Source organism: Meleagris gallopavo, chromosome 3, assembly GCF_905368555.1.
Source record: "Meleagris gallopavo chromosome 3, MGAL_WU_HG_1.1, whole genome shotgun sequence".
NCBI classification, from domain to species: domain Eukaryota; kingdom Metazoa; phylum Chordata; class Aves; order Galliformes; family Phasianidae; genus Meleagris; species Meleagris gallopavo.
Window position 1 is genome coordinate 2367994 of NC_139406.1, and position 26007 is coordinate 2394000.

General features: G+C 41.8%; 1 protein-coding gene across 24 annotated transcripts in view; it reads left to right on the top strand.

The window, feature by feature from the left end:
- Positions 1 to 26007, top strand: part of TPK1 (thiamin pyrophosphokinase 1) — a 269647-nt gene that overhangs the window by 88808 nt on the left and 154832 nt on the right. For all 24 annotated transcript variants that reach the window (XR_014882231.1, XR_792765.4, XR_014882228.1 and 21 more), the window contains exons 3-4: positions 6803 to 6872; positions 14617 to 14689. Coding sequence is in view for 14 of the 24 variants with exons in the window: in XM_085220023.1 (XP_085076149.1) it covers positions 6803 to 6872; positions 14617 to 14689 (143 nt within the window). In the remaining 10 variants the exon portion in view is untranslated. The remainder of the gene's footprint in view (positions 1 to 6802; positions 6873 to 14616; positions 14690 to 26007) is intronic.

A 26007-nucleotide genomic window follows, 5' to 3' on the forward strand; every position in this document is an offset into this window, starting at 1 on the left:
AGATAAATATATCAATGGCAAAAGAAGAACCAAGGATATTTCTCACCCTATACTTGATGCAGCAGGGAATGTGGCCACTCAGGACAAGGAGAAGACTGAGGTCCTCAATGCATTCTTATATAGTTATAGTGTAATCCCTTTGTAATTCTTTAATAGCCAGACCAGTCATCCGCTGGGCATTTTATGCCCTGATTTGGAAGTCTGGGACCCTACTCAGAATATAGCCCCAGTGATTCAGGTGCAGACAGTCAGAGAGCTTCTCCTCCATCTGGAGGATGTCCATGGGACCGGATGGGCTACACCCTTGGGTGCTGAGGGAGCTGGCGGGGGTGATTGCCGAGCCCCTCTCGGCCATCTGTCAGTGCTTCTGGTTAACTGGAGAGGTCCCGGAGGATTGGAGGCTTGCTGATGTGACTTCCATCTTTGAGAAGGGCTGTAAGGAGAATCTGGGGAACTATAGGTCTGTTAGCCTGACCTCAATACCGGGGAAAATAATGGAGCAAATCATCTTGGGTGAGATTGCACAGCACGTGCGTGGTGTCCAGGGGATCAGGCCCAGCCAGCACAGGTTCATGAAGGGCAGGTCGTGCTTGACCAACCTCATCTCCTTCTATGACTGGGTGACCAGTCTGGTGGATGAGGGAAGGACTGTTGATGTAGTCTACCTAGACTTCAGCAAAGCCTTGGACATGATCTCACACCGGCTTCTGCTGGGGAAACTGGCTGCCTGTGGTCTGGACAGATAAACACTTCTTTGGATAAGGAACTGGCTAGAGGGCTGTGCCCAATGGGTAGTGGTTAATGGAGTTAAGTCCAGCTGGCGACCCGTTATGAGTGGTGTCCCCCCAGGGGTTGGTACTGGGACCCATCTTGTTTAGTATATTTATTGACAACCTAGATGAGGGGATTGAGTGCGCCCTCAGTAAGTTTGCAGATGACACCAAGTTGGGAGGTTGTGTTGATCTGCCTGAGGGTAGGGAGGCCCTACAGAGGGATCTAGATAAGTTGGATCACTGGGCTGAGATGAACGGGATGAGGTTCAACAAGGCCAAGTATCAGGTCCTGCACTTTCGCTGCAATAACCCCAAGCAGCGTTATAGGCTTGGGGATAAGTGCTAGATGATTGTGTAGAAGAAAGAGACCTGGGCGTGTTGGTTGATGCTTGGCTGAACATGAGCCGACAGTGTGCCCAGGTGGCCAAGAGGGCCAACAGCATCCTGGCCTGTATTAGAAATGGTGTGGCCAGCAGGAGCAGGGAGGTGATCATCCCCCTGTACTCAGCACTGGTGAGGCTGCACCTCGAGTATTGTGTTCAGTTTTGGGCCCCTCACTGCAGGAAAGATGTTGAGGCCCTGGAGTGTGCCCGGAGAAGGGCAACAAAACTGGTGAGGGATCTGGAGCACAAGTCTTATGAGGAGAGGCTGAGGGAGCTGGGATTGTTTAGTCTGGAGAAGAGGAGGCTCAGGGGAGACCTCATTGCACTCTACAACTTCCTGAAGGGAGGCTGGGGTGAAGAGGGGTTTGGCCTTTTCTCCCTGCCAATGAACAGAACCTGGGGAAATGGCCACAAGTTGTATCAGAGGAGGTTTAGGTTAGACACAAGGAAAAACTCTTTCTCTTAGAGAGTGGTCAGGCACTGGAGTGGCCTGCCCAGAGAGGTGGTGGAGTCGCTGTCCCTGGAAGTGTTCAAGAGGCATCTGGACGAGGAGCTGTGAGATATGCTTTAGTAGCTTGTGGTAGCAGTGGTAGTGGGAAGATGGTTGGACTAGATGATCTTATAGGTCTTTTCCAACCTTGTGATTCTATGATTAAGTTCTCAGCAGATATGTGAGATTTAATCTTACAAAAGGCCCCTTCCCACCTATATGGGACCTTAGTTTCTATATTAAACCCTCTGGTGACCTCGGAAGCCATGATTCAACAGGCTGCCCAAATAGTAGCTGATCTGGGGGAGAGAGTCTGTGCACTAGGCGCAATATCTGAGTAATAGAAGAAACAGAGGTGCTCCCAGTAGTTAAAACCAAGAGGTCACCTATGTGAAACTCTCAGTCAGGGCCCATAAGGGTCTCATGAAAACAAATGTTTAATGACTTAATTCAGGCTGGGGTCCAATTTGCTGAGAATGACCGCCAGCCCAGTCATATCCTCCATCAGCTGTGGAGACAGCCGAAGGACAATCAGAGATTCCAAAACTACCCTAAGAAACCAAGGGTAAAAGTTACAGGAACAGTACTGATGACGACGTGGAATTTAGAGGATTTCATCATGCCCAACAGAAAAAAAAAGTCTCCTCATGTGCCTCGGGCTACAATGCTTGAACCACTTGAAACAGAAGACTTGACTTTGGCCCAGTTCATCGCATGACGAGGGATGTTAGTCCCCGTAGGGCCTCCAGAAGGGAACGGAGGCCCTATGTAGAATTAATGATTTATTGGTCCCATAACTCAGAGTTATGGTATTAGTGGACACTAGAGCAGAAACATCAATTATCTACGAAGATCCAACCAAATTTGATGGAGACAGAGTGATGATTGGTGGTTTTGGGGGACAAACTATTCCTGTCACTCAAACATGGTTAAAATTAGGGGTTGGGCGTCTCCCACCCCGGGAGTATAAGGTGTCTATTGCCCCAGTCCAGGAATACATCTCGGGCATAGATATTCTATGCGGTCTGGCTCTCCAGACAACCATGGGAGAGTTCAGACTCTGACAAAGGTGTACTAGTGTCCAGGCGATGCAGGCAATCTTAGGAGGCCATGCAAAACATGGGCCAATTTGCCTGCTGAAACCGCACCGGCTTACCGTTGTAAGACAGTATAGACTCCCTGTGGGCAGGATGAAAAATCAAAAATGGTGCAGAAATTAGAAAAAGTGTGCATTTATAAGACCTGCCCACAGCCCATATAATTCCCCCATATGGCCAGTGCAAAAGTCGGATGGCACGTGGAGAATGACAGTAGATTACAGGGAGTTAAATAAGGTCACGCCGCCTATTTATGCGGCCGTACCTAATATTGCCTCCCTAGTGGACACACTGAGTAGGGAGATAAAAACCTATCATTGTGTCCTAGATTTAGCAAAAGTGTTCTTCAGTATCCCAACTACCATTCAGGTCCTGCCACAAGGGTATGTGCTTTCACCAACATATTGTGACAATCTAGTGGCACGTGACCTGGCTGATTGGAAAAAAACAGATAATGTTAACTTGTATCACTGTATTGATGATCTCCTGCTGACATCTGACTCACTGGAGGCAGTAGGACAGGCTGCAGATTCATTAATCACCTATTTACAACAGAGGGGATGGGCTATAAATCCCCAAAAGGTGCAAGGTCTGGGCCTGTCTGTAAAATTCCTGGGGGTGGTTTGGTCAGGAAAGACCAAAGTACTACCCAGTGCTGTCATAGATAAGGTTCAGGCGTTCCCAGTCCCTACAACATCAAAGCAGCTGCAAGAGTTTCTAGGTATACTGGGATACTGGCATTCCTTTATACCTCACCTAGTGCAGCTGCTAAGGCCACTGTGCAGACTCACAAAAAAGGGGCAGCTTTGGGATTGGGGGAAAACAGAACAGTGCGCTTTCCAACAAGCAAAACTGGCAGTTAAACAAGCCCAGGCATTGGGTATATTTGATCCTACTCTCCCAGCCAAGTTGGATGTTCATATAACTGAAGACAGCTTTGTTTGGGGCCCGTGGTAATGCTCTGTTCTGTTCAGACCCCCATTGGTTTCTGGTCTCAGGTGTGGCATGGAGCAAAAGAAAGATACAGTATGATTGAAAAACAGTTATTGGCTGCCTATTCGGCATTGCAGGCAGAAAAGCCAATAACTCAAACGGCCTAAGTTATAGTCAAGGCCACTCTGCTTATTCAGGGGTGGGTAAAAGATCTGACCCACCTTCCTGAAGCAGGGGTGGACAAAAAGACTGTATGAAACCTTGCGGGACCTGAATGAAAGATCCCGAGACGGCAGACCCAGTGCCCTGAGAATGTTGCAGACAACATGGGCCACCCCACTTAGGATCCAAATTACGGGCGCTGATCATCAGGTAAGACCCCTGATTGGTCATGAAAATAATCTTCTGCTCCCTACCCCTGAGAATTTAGATCCTGGCACCCATAGAATAAAATGGCCTTGGAAGGTGCAGGAGGACCCAAGTGGTGTGGCCTACTTGCACCTTGGGGGAGATTGTTGGAGGTGGGAGGCTCAGTAGTCCCTCCAGTAATAGGTACATGGCCTACTGATGTTGTGGTCAACACTCCAATCTTCATTGCTAAAGGGACCCTCATCATGTCCGTATGGAAGATCAGGCCACCCCCTTTGGTGCCTGATATTATTATGCAGCTGCAGACATCTGGCCAGAAAGCGTGGTACACACGGCCAGGACATGCCCCAGTACAAGTGGAAGTGTTTACCCAGGATAGAAATACGGCCTGTATCTTGCCCTAGAGGGCAGACCTTCCCCTCTTGGTACCTCAAACATCTGTACTTTTTCCCCCGTGAGTCTTTGAGCCTTCAGGATCACCGGGAGGAATGAAATGTCATCAAAACATTCCAGTGTTACTGTCAGATCATGTGTAACACCCAGTGATGGTCTTCATGGGACTGATGGAACATAGGACAGACCGGCACCTCACGACTGCATGTCTCCAGTAACATCATTGAGCACTGGCCCATAAAGGAATATCAATGTTCACCAATCGTCACTCATCTTGAAATTTACCAACATGTGTCACGGTGAAATTGTGTAAGCGTTGCAGTATATTGGATCTCTGTATTAGGAAAAGCTCACTCTTTTAGTCAACCTAATCATTGGTTCATGCTGTGAAGGGCTGGAGTGTATGGGGCTGCTGAATCATGGCCTGAACCTCTGATTGGCCACCTGAGTTGAGCATTGAGTCAGCCACAGGAGCACAGGTGAAGGCAATTCACTTGTGCTGCAGGAAGGGGTGGAGCCTGGCTGCACCTCTCCTAGACTCATTTAAGAGCTGACCACCAGTAGGGAAGGATCTCTCTGGAGATCCGCTCCAATGGAGTCTATTTTGTGCACCTGGGATACAGTGAGTGTCCTTTTTTCCTACTCCAGTATAATAATTACATCAGCCAAACTTCTGGATATACTATATCGTCTGTATATTCATTGATTGTACAAGAGGCAAAAAAAAAAGCATAACTTGCACAAAGAAACTGAAAACATTAGTGCTTAGTGAGCACTGTAATTATATGGATATGAGTATAGACGTGGATAAGAGAGAAAGGTCTTGTTGGAGCAGGAGCATTGATAGAAAAGATGCTGAGAAGTTTTGTGCTAGTTCTGCAGCCATATAGAGTTTTGTTATCTGCAGGTAAGAAGCTGCTGTACCCCTACCTACCTATGTGATGGATAGCAGCTTTTGTGCCTCTCTGCCTTTCTTTTTTGGCAAGAAGCCTGACCCAAGCTTGCATTGTACTGGGTAGCGGTTTTAATACAAGGAACATTCCCTGTGCTGGGAATTCAGCAGCCAAATAAAAATGAGTGGCTTAAAGAAGATAGTAGATACAGAAGTGCAGTCTGATGAACTCCGTTGTCCAAATTTGTATAGCCTGTCAAAGATGATTATTAAGCTAGAGAGGTAGGCCAGGTTTCCTACTGAATGAGTACCAAGAGGAAAAAGGTAGGTCTGTATCACTGGAGAGGCCATTCCAACTGAGAAGCTGACACCAAAGGAAAATAGCTTTAGCTGAAATATGAATTCTCAGTGGCAGAAAGTACCCAATCTGATTATTTATGCCTTTTTTTCCCAAACTTTGGCAGGCTGTTCCTTTTCTTTGTTTCTCCTTGATTTTCTCCTCACCTTTTCACTACCACCCCCCAAATACTCCAACTTTCAGCCCTCTCTGATCTACCAGCGCATTTCTCTGCTTTCAGGGCTGTAAGGGACGCTCTGCACTAGTGCGCACTGCGGTTATCTGACCTGTGCATCTCTGAACAGAGCTGATAAAGACTATTATTTTCATGGTCATTTTCAGTTTTAATTTATTATATATAAAAGTTCTTGTCTAAGAACTGCAGGTTAGCTGAATTATCCTTAATGGACATGCTCATGAATAAAATATACTAATTTATATCTGATTGTATAGTGATAGCATTAGAATACTTTTTTCTAAAATCTAAATAAAGGAACCAAAATACAAAGGCACATCTGTGCTTGTTTAAATCAACTGGAATTAGTGGTGTGTGCTCTTTGCAGACACAAGTTGTGTAAGCAGTGAAAATGATTGTGGTTTTATTCCTTTTGTTCCAGGATCCTTCAAGATTTAGTGTTCAGTGTTAGCCCCCCGGCTTTGTTTCAGATAATTCAAATAGTCTGCAGAGCAGTCTTGGAACTGTAGTGTAATTATCACTTTTGGTGCCATTCAGGGGATAGTAAATGGCATTTTTAATGCCTTATCTCTTTTTTGCTAGTACTTATGCAAGTCTTTAGTAATTTTTTAGCTGAAGGAGACTGTTAGATAAAAGATGCAAATTTCAGTTTCTTTAGACCAGTATATGCCCGTATGTGGCAGATGCTCCCTGTTCAGATTTTGAGTACTTGCCCTCCCATTCAGTTAAAACTGAATGGGCACTTGGTTAGACAGAAAGCAGCTATTTGGAAAGTGCATTGACATAGTTGGGTGAAGATTGGCATTTGGCTGATAAAAGCCATTAAAATGTGTTGTTGTTTTTTTTTTTAAGAGGAAGAAGAGTCAAGTCAAACCACAGAAGTGGTTAGGATTTTTTATTTAAAATAAACATACTGATGCTCTCTTTCTTCACTTGCAGCTGCACTGAGAGCTTGTGCTGATGGAGGTGCTAATCGTCTCTACCACATCACGGAAGGAGATCAGGACAAGTATGTTAATAATAAACATGAACTGGTGAAAGTCATATTTTCTACATAAAAGTAAAATGTTAGGGATGGGATCTGTTCAGTCAGTGAGGTAGCTGTCTGCTCTGTACGTGGTACTTCAACAGACTGGCCATGTGGTAGCAGTGAACATAACCTGTACTCCCTGTAGAGGTATGTGTATGCTCAACTACTGATAAAAGGCCAAACTAGTGTATTTTACTAGTTTTCAGTTATGAATGTTTTTTCACATCCAAAAGATGGCTGATATTTCCTTTAGTAACTTTTAACTTCTGCTCAGGTCCTCTGAAGATGAAGCTTATTTGACACCTTTAGTGTAAAGGGTCGAATAGGTGGAAACAAAACGACCAGCTAGAGCTGAATTCAAACTATTGCATCTTCCTTGAAAACCACTGTTGTGTGTAAGGGCAGAAAACAATGGAGCACTCTCAACCATAACTGTCATTTCATTTTGAATGACAGAGTGAGAGTCATGTGGTGGTAGGCAGTTGAATGCTTTTTCTGCTTTGTGTATCTAATTGCTTTTCCCAGCTATAAGTTTTAAAAATACACAAGCTGCTTAAAATACCCTATTTTCTTAAGGCCACTGGTCTTTATTCCTCTGGTTCATAGCTCAGCTTTCAAACTGTCTCATTTTAGGCCTCCATCAGAGCTAAGGCTTTGCAGCAACCGCTTAAAAAACGTACTGTGCTCCTGGGAGAGGTTGACAAGGACCATCTGATGCCTCTCACCAAGGGCTGAAACAAACTGTACTCTTTATTCCTTACAAAAAATCTGCTTGCATTTGTGAAGTGGGATGAGTAATAAAATAGGCTGTCTACTTTTTCTTTTAAATTATTTCTGTATTAATGGCAGGACATCATACGTGACCAAAGGCAAGTACAGAAGTTATAAAGAATTGTATATGTTAGGTGAGGAAATAGGTCTGAAGGAGGAATAGTGCTTGTTTCCTCTAATGGCGTTTAAATCCATAAAATTCTGGGTTTCTGCCCTGGAAGTGTTTATGCAGCTGGTTTTATGGTGAAAAATAAATGCATTCCAGTGGTTTCTCATTTTCTAGTGGAACCACCAAACACAGTGTAATTCTGGGTTGCTAAGTACCCATTGTTACTTGTCCTTAGGATTTTCAGTTGTGAGCAAGGATTCATGGATAAGTAGTTTAATGAATACAGTAAGGCTGACTCTCAGAGTAAACAGGTGAGACGAAACTTACAAATTTATGAACCTTTTTATTCGTACAGCAAAACCTGGCACATATTTGCCAGTAGATGAACAACCAAATGTATGAGGACGGACAGGAGAAGCTTGATTTCTTCTTGCCCTTCACAGCAAAGTTGAGCTAGAAGGAAAGACTGTAGCATTCAAGTGGGAGTTAACTTAGAATTTCTTCCTTTGTCATCTGTGAAAAGTTTGATGTGTGAGACTGCTTATACTCGGACTGAAGTCTGTCAAGCATTACTAACTGTTGTGTGTATTGCCTATGTCTCTTTTATTAGTTGCTTGTAGAGCTGTGTATGCACACCTTAAATCTAGAATACAGACAGAAATCTGACTTGCAACAAATAGTTCTCTGATAATGGTGATTCTTTTCGAAGAGACACAAAGGGAGTGATGAGGCAATGTTAGAACTTTAACTTCTCTTACAACAACCCATTCATCTCTTCTGCAAATATTTATATTCTTATTGAATATAATTCAGGGAAAATTTGATTATTATACCTTGATTGAATAGTTCTTTCAGTCTTACATACTTGTCCCTTGGACTATTCTTTTTATCAGTCTTTTTTCTTTTCATGTTAATTGCTTGGGGTACTGGATATATTTTACCTTCGAAGTGATTCCTATGAAATAAAAAACCTGCTATGAAATAGAGGAGAAAAATAAAGATTTGCATAACTTTAATTTCTGTCCTCAAATAAATCATTCTGCTGGAAAGAATAGTCATTTACTTCTCTGAAGTATTTTCCATTAAATTCCCTGTCCAGTACTACAGGACTGGGTGCACAGACTCTACTGATATTTTGATTTTTTTTTTTTTAAATGCTGCCATAGCCTTCTATTTAAACTCTTATATTCAAAACACTGATCGCTAATTGTGCTTTATCAAGACTGAAGAACTACAGTCCTTTAATTTTAGTGATGTTATTTAAAGGAAGAGGTTTGAGTAAAGAACTTAACTGGTATTTTGGGCTTGATTTTCAGTGACACCTGAAGTATCTTTCTTCTGTTCTGACAGTGTGAAGAATCTTTTAAAGACTCTTTTTCCTTTTCTGTAACCCTCTGCTGAATCATGTCCCTGAGCATCACATCCAAACAGTTTTTAAACACATTCAGGGATGTTGACTCAACCACCTCCCTGGGGAGCCTATTCCAGTGCTTAACAACCCTTTCTTGGGTTGTTAAAGAAGTGTTTCCTAATATCCAACCTAAACTTACCCTGGTGCAACTTAAGGCCATTTCCCCTCGTCCTTTCACCTGTCAGCAGATTCCCTCCCAATTTGGTGTTGTCTGCAAATTTACTGAGAGTGCACTCAAACCCCTCATCAAGATAGTGAATAAAGATGTTAAATAAAAGCGGCCCCAGTACCGAGCCCTGGGGGATACCACTCATGACTGGCCACCAACTGGATTTAACTCCATTGACCACAACTCTTTGGGTTCAACCATCCAGCCAGTGTTTCACCCAGCGGAGTGTATGCCCATCCAAACCATGTTGGAAGGGTCCCATAAGGATCATCAAGTCCTACTCCTGGCTCAAAAATCAAGCCGTGTTTCTGAAAGCGTTGTCCAGATGGTTCTTGAGCTCCAGCAAGCTTGCTGCTATGACCACTTCCCATGGGAGGCTATTCCTGTGCCCGACCACTCTCTCAATGAAGTACTTTCTCCTGATCTCTGTCCAGAATTTCCCCTGTCACAGCTTCATGCCGTTATCTCAGGTTCTGTCATTGGTCACCAGAGAGATGAGATTAGGACTTGCCCTTCTGCACCTCCTCGTGAGGAAGCCATAGGTTATGAGTTCTTCCCTTGGTCTCCTCCAGGCTGAACGCACCAAAGGATCTCAGCTGCTCCTGATATAGCTTCCCCTCTAGACTCTTCACCATCTTTGTAGCTCTCCTTTGAACATTCTCTAAAAGTTTTATGTCCTTGAATTGTCCTTTTGTATTCCCAGTTACATGTTGCTTACAAAAGTAAAAGCTGACTTGAGTGACTTCTTTCATGTTAAATCAGAATCTTCTCATCCTCACTGTGTTTTTCTACCTGGAACTAGATTAACTGTATGTATCTAAGGCAAAAATTACTGATTTGAAATTTATTTTTAGTAGCGGAAAAAAAAGCATGTGGAACCTACTCCATACCTTTAAGTAATACAGCTGTGGCATGTGCAGCTTGTCTTGTGTGGGACTGCTTTCTGTACAGCAGCTGAAGGAAGCAGTGTAACACAGATACTGCCTTTAAATGTTCATGTCTCTGATGTCAGCATTTGTTTAAAAAAGGTTAATTGCAGACAGTTATATGCTGAGTTAGTTACATCACAAGAAAAGTCAGTAGTACTAGGTAACTTTGGATTAATTATAGAACTGAACAGATATGCCAGAGCAATTTTTTTAAGGAGACAGCACAGGTTTTTTTTTTTATTAAAAACTGCTGAAGTGTGATGTGTTATTTTTTCTTCTGTAACTCTGTAAAAAAGGCATATTTACCTCTCCACACTGCATTTTTAAAGTAAGTGAAGTCTTCGAGATGTTTTAAATTTAATGAGATGTTCGTTAGTGTTGAATATTTGAAAATAGCACTGCTTATTGTATTAAACTGTGTCTAGTAGATGGGTTTCCTGTAGATGGGTAAAAGCACAGTAATGCTTACTTAGCATAAGAACCTCAGAGTATAAATAGCTTCTGTTTGCTTTATAATCTATATTTACGGTTAGAGTTGGTTACTGTTTTAGGGGACTGATGAGCAAGTTTCACTGGTATATTTTGTCATTATGACAGATGCACTGGAATTTGTTCTTTTTTCTTGCTCTGCAGCCCAACATTCTGCTCAGTCAATATTGAGCTATTATATAGTTTGGAAAAATGCCCCATTTGGGTTGGTCTTAAGACTTATGAGAAATAAATAGTGCTAGGGTTTTTGGTAACCTAGTTGAACCTTTACAAGATTGATATAGGAAGTTTGCTTGCTTATTTTTCTTTGTTTTTTTTTTTTTTTTTTTATAATTCTGCTATAGAAGTGCCTTCAATGGGCAAAAAGCAATTCTGGCACTTAAAACTCCAAACTTATTTTAGATGACTGGTGTACGTCTCTGTAATGACCTGGAACAACAGCAAAAAAATAACAATAATTAAATGCAAAGGAAAAAAGAAATAAGTGAAGAGACTCAAACCTCTGAAGTTTTTCTGTTCTTAGTACCTGGTGTTCTGCTCCTTAACAGCTTTAGGAAAGGCCTAGATTGCTCTGATCTCGTGTGAATGTCACATGTTCAGTCCCAGCAGGATTATGGAGTTGGCTTGTTCCTAATAAATGTCAGCATAAAGCAGTAGAGAATCAAGCCATATAAGCTGATCCTAGCCTAATATGCAGAGTGCTACTTAATAGCTAAATGAGACTGTTAACACATGGTTCGAAAATGCCTTAGAATACATCAGCTAGACTATTTAGAAATGAAAATTTTAACAGGAATTTTGAAAAGGAATTATAGATATCATTTACCATCTTGGGCGAAAAGATAACTTCCTCTAGTAAAGGATATGTGCTAGATATGTCACTGACAGAAGTGATCATCTCATATACAGTTATGATGCAGAATTCTTCATGAATGTGAGTTCAGAAGAAAAGACTGATAAAATACCTGCTTTTAATCCATACTTTCAGTAAGGGATGGTGTTACAGATTTTATGGAGAGGCACTTCTGGTTTCTCTTCTCTGATGTCATTTCTTCCACTCACGTGTAGCAAGTTTGACAGTGTGATTCACCAGGGCCTGTTCTCCTGGACTATTCTGTATTCTGGAGTAAATACAAAACTCTGCCAAAAGCAAAGAAGTGAAAACTATTTATTGCGAAGTATTCTCGAGATACTTCAGTATGATTTGCTGTTTTCTTTTTCAATATGTACCTGAGGTATTTTCCCTCTTTATTTGTTATCTGGTGATAATGTTTTCCCCACACTACAAGAGAGACATTGAGGCCCTCCACAATGAAACTGGTGAGGGGTCTGGAGCACAAGTCTTATGAGGAGAGGCTGAGGGAGCTGGGATTGTTTAGTCTGGAGGAGAGGAGGCTCAGGGGAGACCTCACTGCACTCTGCAACTTCCTGAATGGAGGTTGTGATGAGGAGGGGTTTGGCCTCTTCTCCCAGGCAACAAACAGGAACTGAGGAAATGGCCACAAGTTGTACCAGGGTAGGTTTAGGTTAGGCATAAGGAAGAACTTTTTCTCTCAGTGACAAAGCGTTAGCAATCCTGTATTCTCTTTAGCACAGGAGAAGGAGAGAAAATGAGCATCATGGTTAGTGAATTTGGGCATATCACAGTGGCAAAACAGACTGATTCTACTTATTCATCAGATTTTTTGTGAAGTAAATCACTAAAAGAATAAGAACTGTATTGAATACATTTCTACATGACACAAGATTAGCAAAATTCAAAATTTTCGTTTAGGTAGAAAAAAGTTGCACACCATTTGATGATCAGAGGCTGGAGCATTTCTCCTAAGAAAAAAGATTGAGGGAACTAGTCTTGTTTAGCTTGGAAAAGAGAAGGCTCAGGGGAAACCTCAATGGCCTTCCAGTACTTGAAGGGAGCATATAAACAGAAGGGGGAACAGCTGTTTGTGAGGGTGGAGAGTGATAGGACAAGGGGGAATGATTTTAAACTAAGACAGGGGAGATTTAGGTTAGGTATTAAGAGGAAGTTTTTCACCCAGAGGGTGGTGAGGCACTGGAACAGGTTGCCCAAGGAGGTGTGGATGCCCCATCCCTGGAGGCATTCAAGGCCAGGCTGGATGTGGTTGGTGACCCTGCGCATAGCAGGGGGATTGAAACTAGATATCTTTGAGGTCCTTTTCAACCCAAGCCATTCTATGCTTCTGTGATTCTATGATCCTTGCATGCTAAACTGAGAAGACTATTTATAGTACTTTGACAGTCCAGAAAAGCTCTTAAAGCTTATCATGTCAATAAAAACTATCATGGGATCAGCAGCAGCTTTAGAAGCCAGCAAAACCACCGTTTCAGCATAAGCCTTGAGCAGATCTGGAGGTTCGTGCCAAGGGACTTTTATCACAGAGTGATACGCTTGACAAAAACCATGAACACAAGCGCTTGGAGAGAGTCCTGGCTTTTATCAGAAATAGTGTAGTCAACAGGACTAGGAAGGTGATCATCCCTCTGCACTCAGCACTGTGGAGGCTGTGTTCAGTTTCGGGCTGCTCACTACAAGAAAGTCACTGAGGCCATGAACTGTGTCCAAAGAACGGCAACAAAGCTGGTGAAGGGTCTGGAGCATAAGTCTTATGAGGAGTGGCTGAGGAAATTGGGATTGTTTGGTCTGGAGAAGAATCAGGAGAGACCTCATATCCCTCTCTACAACTACCTGGAAAGAGGTTGTAGTGAGCTGGAGATCAGCCTCTTCTCACAGGTAGCTAGTGATAGGACAAGAGGTAATGGCTTAAAATTGCATGAAGGAATGTTCAGGTTGGACTTCAGGAAAAATTTATTCTCCGAAAAAGCGGGGGAGTATTGGAACAGGATTCCCAGGGAGGTGGATAGTATCACCACCACTGGAGGTTTTCAAGAAAAAGGTAGATATTTGCACTGAAAGACGTGGTTTAGTGAGCATAGTAGTGGTGGGTTGATCTTAAGTGATCTTTTCAAACCTTCATGTTTCTGTGATTGTGACTGTGTGTTTCTATGACTGTGTTTTGAAAGTGAAAGATACCAATTTGGGACTTTTGCTGAAGGTCTTTATTTTGTTACAGAAAACTCCTGTCACAGGTAACTTCTGTCATGGCTCCACAGTCTCATTTGAACCCTTATTATTCTTTGCCCCTGGCTTCAGACTGCAGTATATGTAATTGCTGTCCAAATCCCAAGATGGTGCACTGAGTTTACCTTGCTCAGTGATTTGTAATAAATATGTAAATAGGAGGAAGGAAAAGGAAAAGGGAAAAAAAGGAAGGAGAAGGAAAAATACCTCATTTGTGAGACATCAGCTGTTCAAGATCTATCATTACCATCTCCTGTTTTATCCACAGACTTGATGTGCAGCACAAAGATAAACTTGTTTCAGGTGCTGCAACAGGCTGTCCAGGAAAGTGTTAGTCACCGTCATGTTTTATGTGGCATTTAGGGATTTAGTGGACAATATTACTGATAGGTGTACAGTTGGACTTGATTATCTTTGAAGTCTTTTTCAGCTTTAATGATTCTACGATTCTGTGATTGTTCAAATAGTTTTCTGGTATGAGATGCGAGAAAGGTATTTGAGGGAATGTGCAGGTACAAGTATTGCCTTGCAGACTTGGGGAGATGTGTAAACACCTTGTGAGTGTGTGCAGCTCCTTTAGCAGAGAAGGGACACAGTTTGTTCCTCACAGACTTTGTGTCAGCTGCTCTTTTAACTTTCTTGTAACTGTCTCCTATTCCCTTGAGAGATTAATGCTTCTACTCCTTAAAACTCTTGAAAAAATAAATTGAGTTTTTCATTTCATTGCTCATTTCTTTTCTTTCAGCTTCTTGCCTGATTACATCAGTGGTGACTTCGACTCCATCCAGCCTGAAGTCAAGGCGTACTACAAGGTTAAGGTAAAGCACTATCCCTTGGATGTGTTTGTGTGTGTTTAGAGTGTTGTAGGATCCAACCCCCTGGTGCTTCCGTTGGTTATTAGGTGTTTTTAGCTCCCTTTGGTGTCTTTGAGTCTTTGGATGTGAAGTAACTTACAGACTTAGATGTGCTCTACCTCTCACTGTAGTGATGCTTAAAGTAAAAACAGGAGCTGCATTACTGCCTGATGCCTGTGTTAGATGTAGTTTCATAGCACCAGCTCAAGAAGTAGAAGGTGTATTACTGGAGATTTTAGTGACGAGAAACTATGGTAAAAGTTCTTGAAAAGTATGTGATTTCCTTTGCCACGTGGAGATACAGAGCAATAAAGATTAACTTCCCAAGTTTAGCATGTTACTTTCACACAGCAGATTTATTTTTCCCTTGAAATGTGTGCCTAGATAAATGTCTTCAGGTAGTTAGGTTTTCCTGAAATAACAAGAATATTCTGCTGGTATTTGCTAATGCTCCTGCTTCTACTCACTGCTGAGCTAGCTCTCCTGCCTGCTCCTGACCTTCCTGTCACATGCAATGTATATATATACCATATATACCTAATGTAACTTATTCTCAACAATAAAAGGGAATGGGGTGCCAGGTGGAGGGTGGAATACTCCTTTGCATGTGTATAACTAATTCATGATGGTCAGCAAAAATGAGCCTAGAGAGAGAGGGAAGCTCTAACACATAGCAGTTTGACTAGAGTGTGAATGGAGTGAAAGTAAAGGAAGCAGAAAGTGCTAAGAGGTGTTCATCCTTTGCAATCCCCTGTGCCTTTCAGTGTGATGCGCAGCAAAAAGTTGTGCCCACTCTTCTGTCTACTCTTTCTGACTTGCTTGCTGTAGGTAAAGGGCAAGTGGTACTGAAGCTTCCTTTGGTATTTCAATTGCAGTGGTAAAATTTTTTCTTTGTGTTTGTAAAGCTGAAGGTACATTTCCTTTTGTATTTTTTATAAATGTGCTGTATTGTTCTGTTAGGTTTTATATATGCGATGGAGTGCCAGTGACTTATTGACAGAAATTAAAGCATCATAACTTATTTTATCTATCTGAGGGCAGCAAACCAATGGTTAAGAGATGTTACTTTTTTGTAGTAATGTTTATGGATGTTGATTATTAAGTTATATTCACTTATGAGCAGTTGTGTCAAATAGACTTGTGTAGTGCTGAGTAAGAAGGGGGAATGTTAAACTCTGTGCATGAAACTAACTAGGATTCTGTAAAGCAGATGTGGGTCCTTTAAGCAGTTGTATCGTCATTGTGAAATAATTACAGTTCTGACTCCCCCTTCACACCAGCTTTGTGCCAAGATATTGCTACAAGACTCAGAAAGTATTCTGCCTCATTTAAGTGATGAAAGTGTTAGCAGATCTGTGCCATTACAAAAAACATGGCTTACATATTCCCAGGACAAAGGAAGGGAAATCTTTAAGCCAATTCCTCTGATGTGCTTAGCTCATCAAGGATTAGATGACAAATGTTTCCATTTTCCTTTAAGAAGGATTATCACCATTGTGTCAGGGAACTTTATCTAAACAAAGTCTATAGAGTGGATTCATTTGTTCATCTCTGTTAGGCATGGCATGCCATAGAAAGTGAAGAGATGGAAATGACACTGCACTATAGAGAAGTTGTGGTGATAGTTCTGTTGCTACACGCTCATCTGCTTCTTGCTTTAGCTGGATATTTCTATTATTGAAACCTTTTAAAGCATCATTTTGTGATCAAGCAGCCATTTGTATTGTTATGTCTCAAAGAAGAGTCAGTTTTGAAAGGTTTTTAGGTCAAAGACATTAACAAAAATTATGGTTAATCTGTACTGATGCCTGGAAACAGAAGATTGAATGCAGTGCCTTCTAAAATCCAGATTGGGCATTTTAGGGAGAATCCAGTTCAGCTTTTCTACTGAGCAAACTGCATGTGCTTTAGAAGGTTTCTATAGATTTAGTAGTTACTACTTCAGATCTGTAATTAAATGCCGTGGATATATTTACAACTGCACTCTTTTTCCTTTTGTCTTTCTTTTTTAAACCCCACAGAACCACTGATATTTACAGGCAGTTCTGTAGCTGTAGCATTTTCTCTTTTTTTTTTCTATTACGTTTCTAGGTTCAGTGGTTATGAAAATGCTTAATAGACATGGTATGAACACTGCCTTTCTGTTTTATAATTATCTACTTATAATTAGATTTATGAATTGTATTTGTATGACAGTGCTGGTACATCTCTAGCTAATACACTGCCTTGCTTAAATGCAGGTTTTGATGTCATTCTCTGCTGACTTTCTGAGGCCAAAACTTGTAATAATTTTCAAAGTTGATTTCCCTCAGTTATATTACTTAAATACATAAAAGTATTGTTTTTCTTTGACTACTTTAATTTATCCTTTATCTCTAAACTTTAGTTCTAAAACTAAAAAAAAAAGATTGTTTAGTCTGGAGAAGAGGAGGTTCAGGGGAGACCTCATTGCACTCTACAACTTCCTGAAGGGAGGTTGGGGTGAAGAGGTGTTTGGCCTTTTCTCCCTGGCAATGAACAGAACCCAGGGAAATGGCCACAAGTTGTACCAGAGGAGGTTTAGGTTAGACACAAGGAAAAGCTTTTTATCTCAGAGAGTGGTCAGGCACTGGAATGGCTGCCCAGAGAGGTTGTGGAGTCACCGTCCCTGGAAGTGTTCAAGAGGCATCTGGACGAGCAGCTGTGAGATATGCTTTAGTAGCTTGTGGTAGCAGTGGTAGTGAGAAGGCTGTTGGACTAGATGATCTTATAGGTTTTTCCAACCTTGTGATTCTATGATTCTATGATTCTGTGAAATGGATATGGAAAGGCAAGGGCTATATATGTATGAGTGTGCATCTTCTGACAGGCCCTTCTACTTCAGTTTTTTACATAACACCCTTACCTTTTGCTTGATTATTCAAAAGTGTTAAAAGTTGTTGGTCTTTTGATAAAGGCATTGTGATTATAAACATTTTATTGCAATTCTTGGTTTGTGGGTAAATTCTTAAGATGTTTCCTTTTATTCGTTAAGCTTAATAAATCAGATTTTGCTGCAGTACAGGTAATCATTTGGAACATAAGCTGTGCTCTTTGATATTCTTTTTGTTTGTTTTTCTCTTTAAGAAGGGTTTTTTGAGGGGTTTCATTTCTGTCCTTATCATCTTTGGTTTTCTTGCACTTCATTTTGTTAGAGGTTGGAAAGAGGTTGCATGTTGGCTTTCCTTAGTATTATTAAAATACCAGATAAATTTATTCAAATTTTGTTAATGTCAGTCAACTGCCATGATATTGTAATCTGTTGAGTTTTCCTTTGAAAGGAGGCAAGCTAATTAATACAGAAGAACACTTTCATTTCTGCTATCTCTACAACAAATATATGGTATGAAAAAGCTGCCCTCCACCAGAAGCCACATGCTGCCTCATTAAAAACAAAAACAGGAAACATTTTATTTACTTCGAAAAAGGCCATATCAAAATAGATAAAGCAAAGGGAGAAAAGGCTGCAGCTATTATAGTCGAACTTTCAATTACAAAGCTCTATTTTTAACCATTGTCAAATTTGACAAGTTCATGTAGCTTCTGTTTTGCAGAGGTGTGCAGATGTTTACATATGTTTACTGGTTTTGTTTCACTAGGCAATACTTGCTGAATAAAACAAGTAGTGTTGTGTAGAGTTAGAAATAAGTAATGGTCAAAACTGGAGATTTGTTTTTCAATAATAAGATTTTTCATTTGAGTGCAGATCTCCATTATTTGGCTTCCAGTACATATTTCATCATGATTAATAAATTCCTGTAGTTAATCAGAATGGCAGCACCACTTAATGTGCAGCTGAATGAGTTAAGTCATCAGCCACCTCAGAACTGAGGGCCAAGCAATCTGTACTGTATTAGTTTTGCACTGATGCCAAGCATTCAGCCAAATTTGAGTCTAAGAACTGAAAGAAAATGAATTTCAGTTAATTATGTAGTTTTGTCTATTTAAATATCTGAAATCATGTTCACCAATTACATTTATTTGTTATATTCTTTACTACACAAATTAAAAGACAGCTTATATAGCTAAGCTGATGAAAAGATTAATAAGGATGTGTGGAAATGGACATCTACCCACTGCTGTCTTCAAATGCATAACATGCTGAGATGCAACATGTGGGAGAAGAACTGAGATACTCAGATTGACATTTCACAGACTGTCTGGTTTCAGCATCTGTCTGAAATACAGAGTGCAATAACTAGGTGCACCTGGCATTCTCCACCTCCTTTAGCAATGAGCCTCCTGTAACTGCTACAGTGAGGCAGAACAGCCAAAGTTTAATACTGTGTGCCACATCCTCACTCAGCAGCTATACTGTCATCAGATGTAATCTATTGTTTTCTTTCCTGCTGTGTGGTATTGATTTTTCTAACCTTTCTTAATGTTACTTGTGCTTGGCTTTTTAACTTTCTTACCAAAGGTTAATGTTATTGAATAGACACCTATAGAACTACAAGCATTATTGCCTATCTTGCAGTTACTGTGATGTCCTTTCATTAAATCCTGGCTACAGCAGAGAGTTCTTCTGTGAAGATTTTTGTCATTTGTGAGGAATATGGTAAAGGTTGCCAAGAACCTTCACCTGCACTGACGTCCAGTTCAATGTTGAAAAATCACTAGATTTGATAGTCTATAGCAACAGATTTATCTAAAATGTTTGCCGTCTGTGAGCATGAGCTGCACAGACATCCACTCCAGCAAAGTCAGGGATAGACACAGGAGGATCTGAGTGCTGCTGCACTCCTTTTCCCTTCTGGTTCTGACCGTGTCTGTCTATTCACCATTGTGGCAAAAGGAGCAGATCTAAAACCCCTGTCTTTTCCAAAGCTGGCTCTCCATTTGATGTGAAAAGAGAATGAAGAGTCACAGTTTGATGAAAGAAAGGTGACAAAATGGTGGCTTTACTGATGGCACTCTGCCGACTTTTGTTCAGATCTACAGCATTAATTGTATAATGTGTGCAAAGGTGCAAACAGCCAAGTGAACTGTTTTAGTCACCGCTGGGACTGAGGGGGCAGTTCGAGGCTCCAAACAGAACTTGATGGGTGGAGACAGTGGAGTTCAAAGGCTTGGAGAGGGGTGGGGGGATGCTGCTTCTCTTAAGTGCCTGTATACTAATGTGCGTAGCATGGGGAATAAACAGGAAGAGCTGGAGTTCTGCGTGCGGTCACAAGGTCATGATCTCATTGCGATCACGGAGACGTGGTGGGACAGCTCGCATGACTGGAATGTTGTTGGAATGAGCAAGGAGCTCATGCGCAAGCTCAAAGGAAAGAAGAAGGTCCATGAAATGTGGAAAAAGGGTCTGACCACTTGGGAAGAATATAGGAATGTAGTCAGGGCCTGCAGGGATGCAACGAGGAAGGCTAAAGCCCGTCTGGAATTGAATCTGGCTAAAGTGATAAAGGATAATAAAAAAGGCTTCTTCAAGTATGTTAACAGCAAAAGGAAAACTAGAGAGAATGTGGGCCCCTTACTAAGTGAGGGGGGGGTTCTGGTAACGGGGGATGCTGAGAAGGCAGAGATACTGAATGCCTTCTTTACTTCTGTCTTCAGTGAAAAGGCTCTCCCGCTGGAATCCCACACCCTGGAGGTTAGTGAGAGGGTCTGGGGAATGGGAGACTTCCCTTTAGTCAGGAAAGAGGACGTGCGTGAGCACCTAGGCAGTACTAAGGTCCACAAGTCCATGGGACCCGATGGGGTGCATCCACGTGTGCTGAGGGAGCTGGCGGAGGTCATTGCCGAACCACTCTCCATCATTTTTGAGAGGTCTTGGACAACAGGGGAGGTCCCTGAAGACTGGAGGATAGCCAATGTCACTCCGGTCTTCAAAAAGGGCAAGAAGGAAGATCCGGGTAATTATAGGCCTGTCAGCCTCACCTCTGTCTCTGGAAAGGTGATGGAACAGCTTGTGCTGGATACCATCTCCAGACAACTGGGAGAAAAGGAGGTTATCAGGAGTAGTCAGCATGGGTTCACCAAGGGGAGGTCGTGCTCGACCAACTTGGTGGCCTTCTATGATGCTGTCATGTGCTGGGTGGATGGGGGAAGAGCGGTAGATGTAATCTACCTTGATTTTAGAAAGGCCTTTGATACTGTCTCCCACGACATCCTTATAACAAAGCTGAGGAAGTGTGGGACAGAGGAGTGGACAGTGAGGTGGGTTGAGAACTGGCTGACTGGCAGAGCGCAGAGGGTCGTCGTTGGTGGTGCAGAGTCTGGCTGGAGACCTGTAACCAGTGGTGTCCCCCAGGGGTCTGTGCTGGGTCCGGTCTTGTTCAACATCTTCATCAATGACCTTGATGAGGGGATAGTGGCCACCCTCAGCAAGTTTGCTGATGATACGAAGTTGGGAGGATTGCCTGACACGCCTGAAGGCTGTGCTGCCATTCAGCGAGACCTGGACAGGCTGGAGAGCTGGGCAGTAAGAAACCGGATGAGGTTCAACAAAAGCAAGTGTAGGGTCTTACACCTAGGGAGGAATAATTGCATGCACCAATACTGGCTGGGGGATGAGCTGCTGGAGAGGAGCTCTGCACAGAGGGACCTGGGCGTCCTGGTGGACGACAGGTTGGCCATGAGCCAGCAGTGTGCCCTCGTGGCCAAAAAGGCCAATGGCATTCTGGGGTGCATTAAGAAGAGCGTGGCCAGCAGGTCGAGGGAGGTGATCCTCCCCCTCTACTCTGCCCTGGTAAGGCCTCATCTGGAGTACTGTGTCCAGTTCTGGGCTCCCCAGTACAAAAAAGACAGGGATCTCTTGGAAAGAGTCCAGCGGAGGGCCACAAAGATGGTGAAGGGCCTGGAGCATCTCCCCTATGAAGAAAGGCTAAGTGAACTGGGTCTGTTTAGCCTTGAGAAAAGAAGACTGAGAGGGGACCTGATCCAGGTTTATAAATATCTGAGGTGTGGCGGCCACAGTGGTGAGGCCAGTCTCTTTTCAGTGGTACGTGGAGACAGGACGAGGGGAAACGGACATCAGCTGCAGTATAGGAAGTTTCGCACGAATGTGCGTAAGAACTTCTTCACGGTGAGGTGACGGAGCACTGGAACAGGCTGCCCAGGGAGGTTGTGGAGTCTCCTTCTCTGGAGATATTCAAGTCTCACCTGGACGCCTACCTGTGCGACCTGGTGTAGGGAACCTGCTTTGGCAGGGGGGTTGGTCTCGATGATCTCTAGAGGTCCCTTCCAACCCCTACAATTCTGTAGGGATTCTTTGAGGATACCACTATTGAGCTAGGTTTTGTTTTTAGCAATTGCTATCACAGCAACATCTTGGTACCAATATCACAGGTCCAGGAGCCTGCCTTCATAACAAAGAATGTGTTTCACATCCTGTTTACAGATTTAGAAGGACACATTTCTGTCATTTGTATTGGAGATCTTCCGTTGTGAATGCATGAAGAGGACAGTGGCAGAGCTGAGCAGAGGACATGTGTGCTGCATCTCAGCTTTCTACTGAAGCTGCAGTCAGTAGTCTGAGGTGCCTCTCACTGAAATTCCCTGGCCTCTGATGTCCTCCAAATACCTGTTGAAAAGCATCCTGAAAAGCCAGGCCAGAATCAATTTCAAGTGAGATGTATTTAATAGTAAAGGCAAAAAATAATAAATTGTTGTAAATCATCACTTCTAAAACATGTGGACAGTTAAGTAAGTTTGATCTTTCCTGGCTGGGAAGTGGAATTGTATTTTACCTGCAGCTGCCAAAACCTGACTGCTCAAGCAGAATATTGGGTTCATTAACAAAGAATTAGGAAAGAGTATTTCAGAAGTGCTGGTGGAGGGAGGGGGTTATTCAGTTATTTATAAACCAACACCTGTACACGACTTCTACCAGCAAGGAGTGGTCCTGGAAAAATATAAATGGTTTTCTTCTCTTCTGCTCATTTAAGAGCTGTTAACTCACGTTCCACCTCTTTGCCCATGCCCAGCAGTAGCTGTCCCTGCCACTGATTTTGTCTTCATCTAACCAAAAAGCTGGTTGTGCAAGACTGGTGTATAATCAATGGATATACAGATGGTATGTGTATAATCAATGGATATACAGATGGTATGTGTATAATCAATGGATATACAGATGGTATGTGTATAATCAATGGATATACAGATGGTATGTGTATAATCAATGGATATACAGATGGTATGTGTATAATCAATGGATATACAGATGGTATGTGTATAATCAATGGATATACAGATGGTATGTGTATAATCAATGGATATACAGATGGTATGTGTATAATCAATGGATATACAGATGGTATGTGTATAATCAATGGATATACAGATGGTATGTGCTTGATTTAAGGTTTTTAACAGTTGCCATGCCACTGTGGATGCAGCCAATTGCCTTTCTTTTGTAGTTAGGATATCTCTGTCTAGTCCCTGGAAGTATTCTGTTATGCATACTGGGGAAATATTCCCTGAAGTACGCAGGGGATCCCATTTCTCAATTGTAGTTGCTAGTTGATAATAAGGAGATCCCAGAAACCCTGGGATCTGCCCAGGGATCATTTTATCTAGGGGAATGGTGTTTTCCCCCTTGACCCATTTATTGAAATTCCACAAGAAAGACATGATGTAAAGTAGATTTGGCCTGCCTGGCTCACCAATTGTATAATCAATGGATATACAGATGGTATGGTATATCCAGGAGCTTGGCTGATGTAATTGTTACATTGGAGTAAGGAAAGAAAGTCACTCACCCTATCCTGGGCTCGCAAAATAGACTCCATTGGAGTGGATCTCCAGAAGAGATCCTTCCCCACTGGCAGTCAGCTCTTAAATGGGTCTAGGAGAGGTGGAGCCTGGCTCCACCTCTTCCTGCAGCACAAGTGAATTGCCTTCACCTGTGCTCCTGTGGCTGACTCATTGCTCGCCTCAGGTGATTAATCAGAGGTTCAGGCCCTCTGCTGAATCAGTGATTCAGCAGCCCCATACAACTGGGGAGGCTCTGTCATAGTTTCTCACATCTTGTTACTTATTGCTATTGTCGGTGCCAATAATAAATGCACTTGCGGGCACAATGCTGTTTACTGCAGACCCCACACCAGTGTTACATTTTGGCTATTCCTGGTGAGGAGTGAAGACACAGCAGCTCTTCACGTTTTTTGACACTTGTGCTGAATACAGGTTCCAGTTTCATTTCTTAGTCTTTCCTTGGCAGTGGCAGTGCTGTCTTTGCAAGGGAAGCCTTTGATTGCATGTACATCTGTGGCATGCTACCCCTCATCAGGTCTGTTACTACTGCTTGAAAAGGCATTTGGAGCAATAATGTGTACCAGAAAAGTTTCAGCTTCACCTCTGACAATTTTTCCTTTTGGAATGTTTTGAGGAGGCAGCAAGAGGAAGGGGTATAATAAAAAGCATGTCATTATCTGCTCTTTATTCTTTTCTCTTCATCCAGATCCCCTATTGCACAGCAGCTTTGCTTATTTTTATATGCAGCCTGGTAGGGTGGGGAAGCATTTCAGGGATAGCATTATGTCTTTCTTCTGGAGACTCATTATTTTGTTGCATGCAAACCTCTATACTCTGTCCATGCTCTAGGACTCTATTCTCTACACCTTTATTTTCACTACTGAGGCAAAGGCAACTTGAAAGTTCTAGTTTTATTCTGGTGTAACAAAACAATGTATTTTATATACAGAAGTGCACATACAAATATTCTGTATTCTGAATGTTTATTTCTTGTCAGTTGTTATGGTATACAGCAGAAACATAAAATCTGTCAGGTGAAGAGAAAAACTAGGAGGCTTTTAAAGGGCCATGATGTGGTAGCAGAGGAAACCTCTAAATATTGTTCTTGTTTTAATTTACAATGCTATGGCGGTATTTTGAATACTTGAAATCTCTTTGAATAGTGACTTTATGCGGTAGATAAGTTTCACTTTTTCTTACTCGGATCTTTATCAGAGGCTTAGGAATTGCTTTAGCACTCAATTAAGAACTTTGACCTCACACTCTTTTCCACTATTACATGTTCTCATCTGTCTTTCTGGAGTCTGTTGAGTATAACTTCCTGGTCTAGGTATTAGATGGACTGACCTAAGGTGAAGTCATAAGTAGCAGATATGTAGTAACTGAGGATTTTTTTTCTGGAACTTGATCCTGGAAGTACCATATAACCCTGAGCTTTGCACATCTGATTTTGTCTATCCAACAGAACACCGTAGAACAGTCTTGTCCAGCCCACATCCCACAAACTGCATGCATGTCTGGACAGCTAATAACGCAATCCCACAAGATTGTAAATTTTTTACCTTGATATGTGATTTTTTAAAATGTTTTTCATGAGTCAATTTCATGTAGGTTGAGTACAGGCTGCATAGGTGATAACAGAATGCTGTAGAGAGGAGTGCATTAGTGCAGTGCTAACTCCACCTTTCGTGTCTGTCATACACACTCTGTTGAATTAAAACCTATGTATATTGCATGTTATGTACACTTGTGCCACTTGGTAAAAAACATTGATTGCTGATGATAATATTTTGGCCTATCTACATGTCTGTGTGCCTGTGGTGCCCTGGCAATGGTTGTTAAAAAAAGAGGAACTTAAAAAACTAACAGAAAATGAGGTAGTTGCCACCGACAACTTGCATTTGATGAAATATCTCTGCATCTTACATCAAGAAAATTTATGTTCGAAAGCTTTAAAAATGAATAATATCATGCAAATGATTGTCGAAGCTGTGAGTTTCATAAAGTCCAAGCTATTGAATCATCACCAGTTCCAGGAGTTTCTTAGAAGTAGAGATGCTGTTTATGGGGACATTATTTACTTTTCCAAAGTAAGGTTGCTAACTATGGGTAAAATGCTAAAAGAAATTTATGATTTGCAAACTGAAATTAAGGTAATTATGGAATCAAAAGGAAAATTTGTGCCAGAACTTGAGGATGAAAAATAGCTCGTGTTCATTAGCATTTTTGGTGGATTTGATCACTCTATTTAAATGAGTTAAACATCGAACTTCAAGGAGAAAATCAACTTACCTGACCTGTATTTCAGGCTTTAACAGCATTCAAAACAAATGTTAAATTATGGCAAGCTCAAGTTACAGAAAATAAATTTATTCGTTTTGATACATTGGCTAAACACACTCCTGTAACTGTGAAAAATATGCAGCCTTGCTTTCCATTTTGATAAAGGAATTTGAGAATTGATTTCAAGATTTCTGAAAATATCTTTTTTTTTTTTGTATGTTCATGACTCAATTGTATGTTGACATAAATACATTACCCGTGAATTTTCAAATGGAATGCATAGA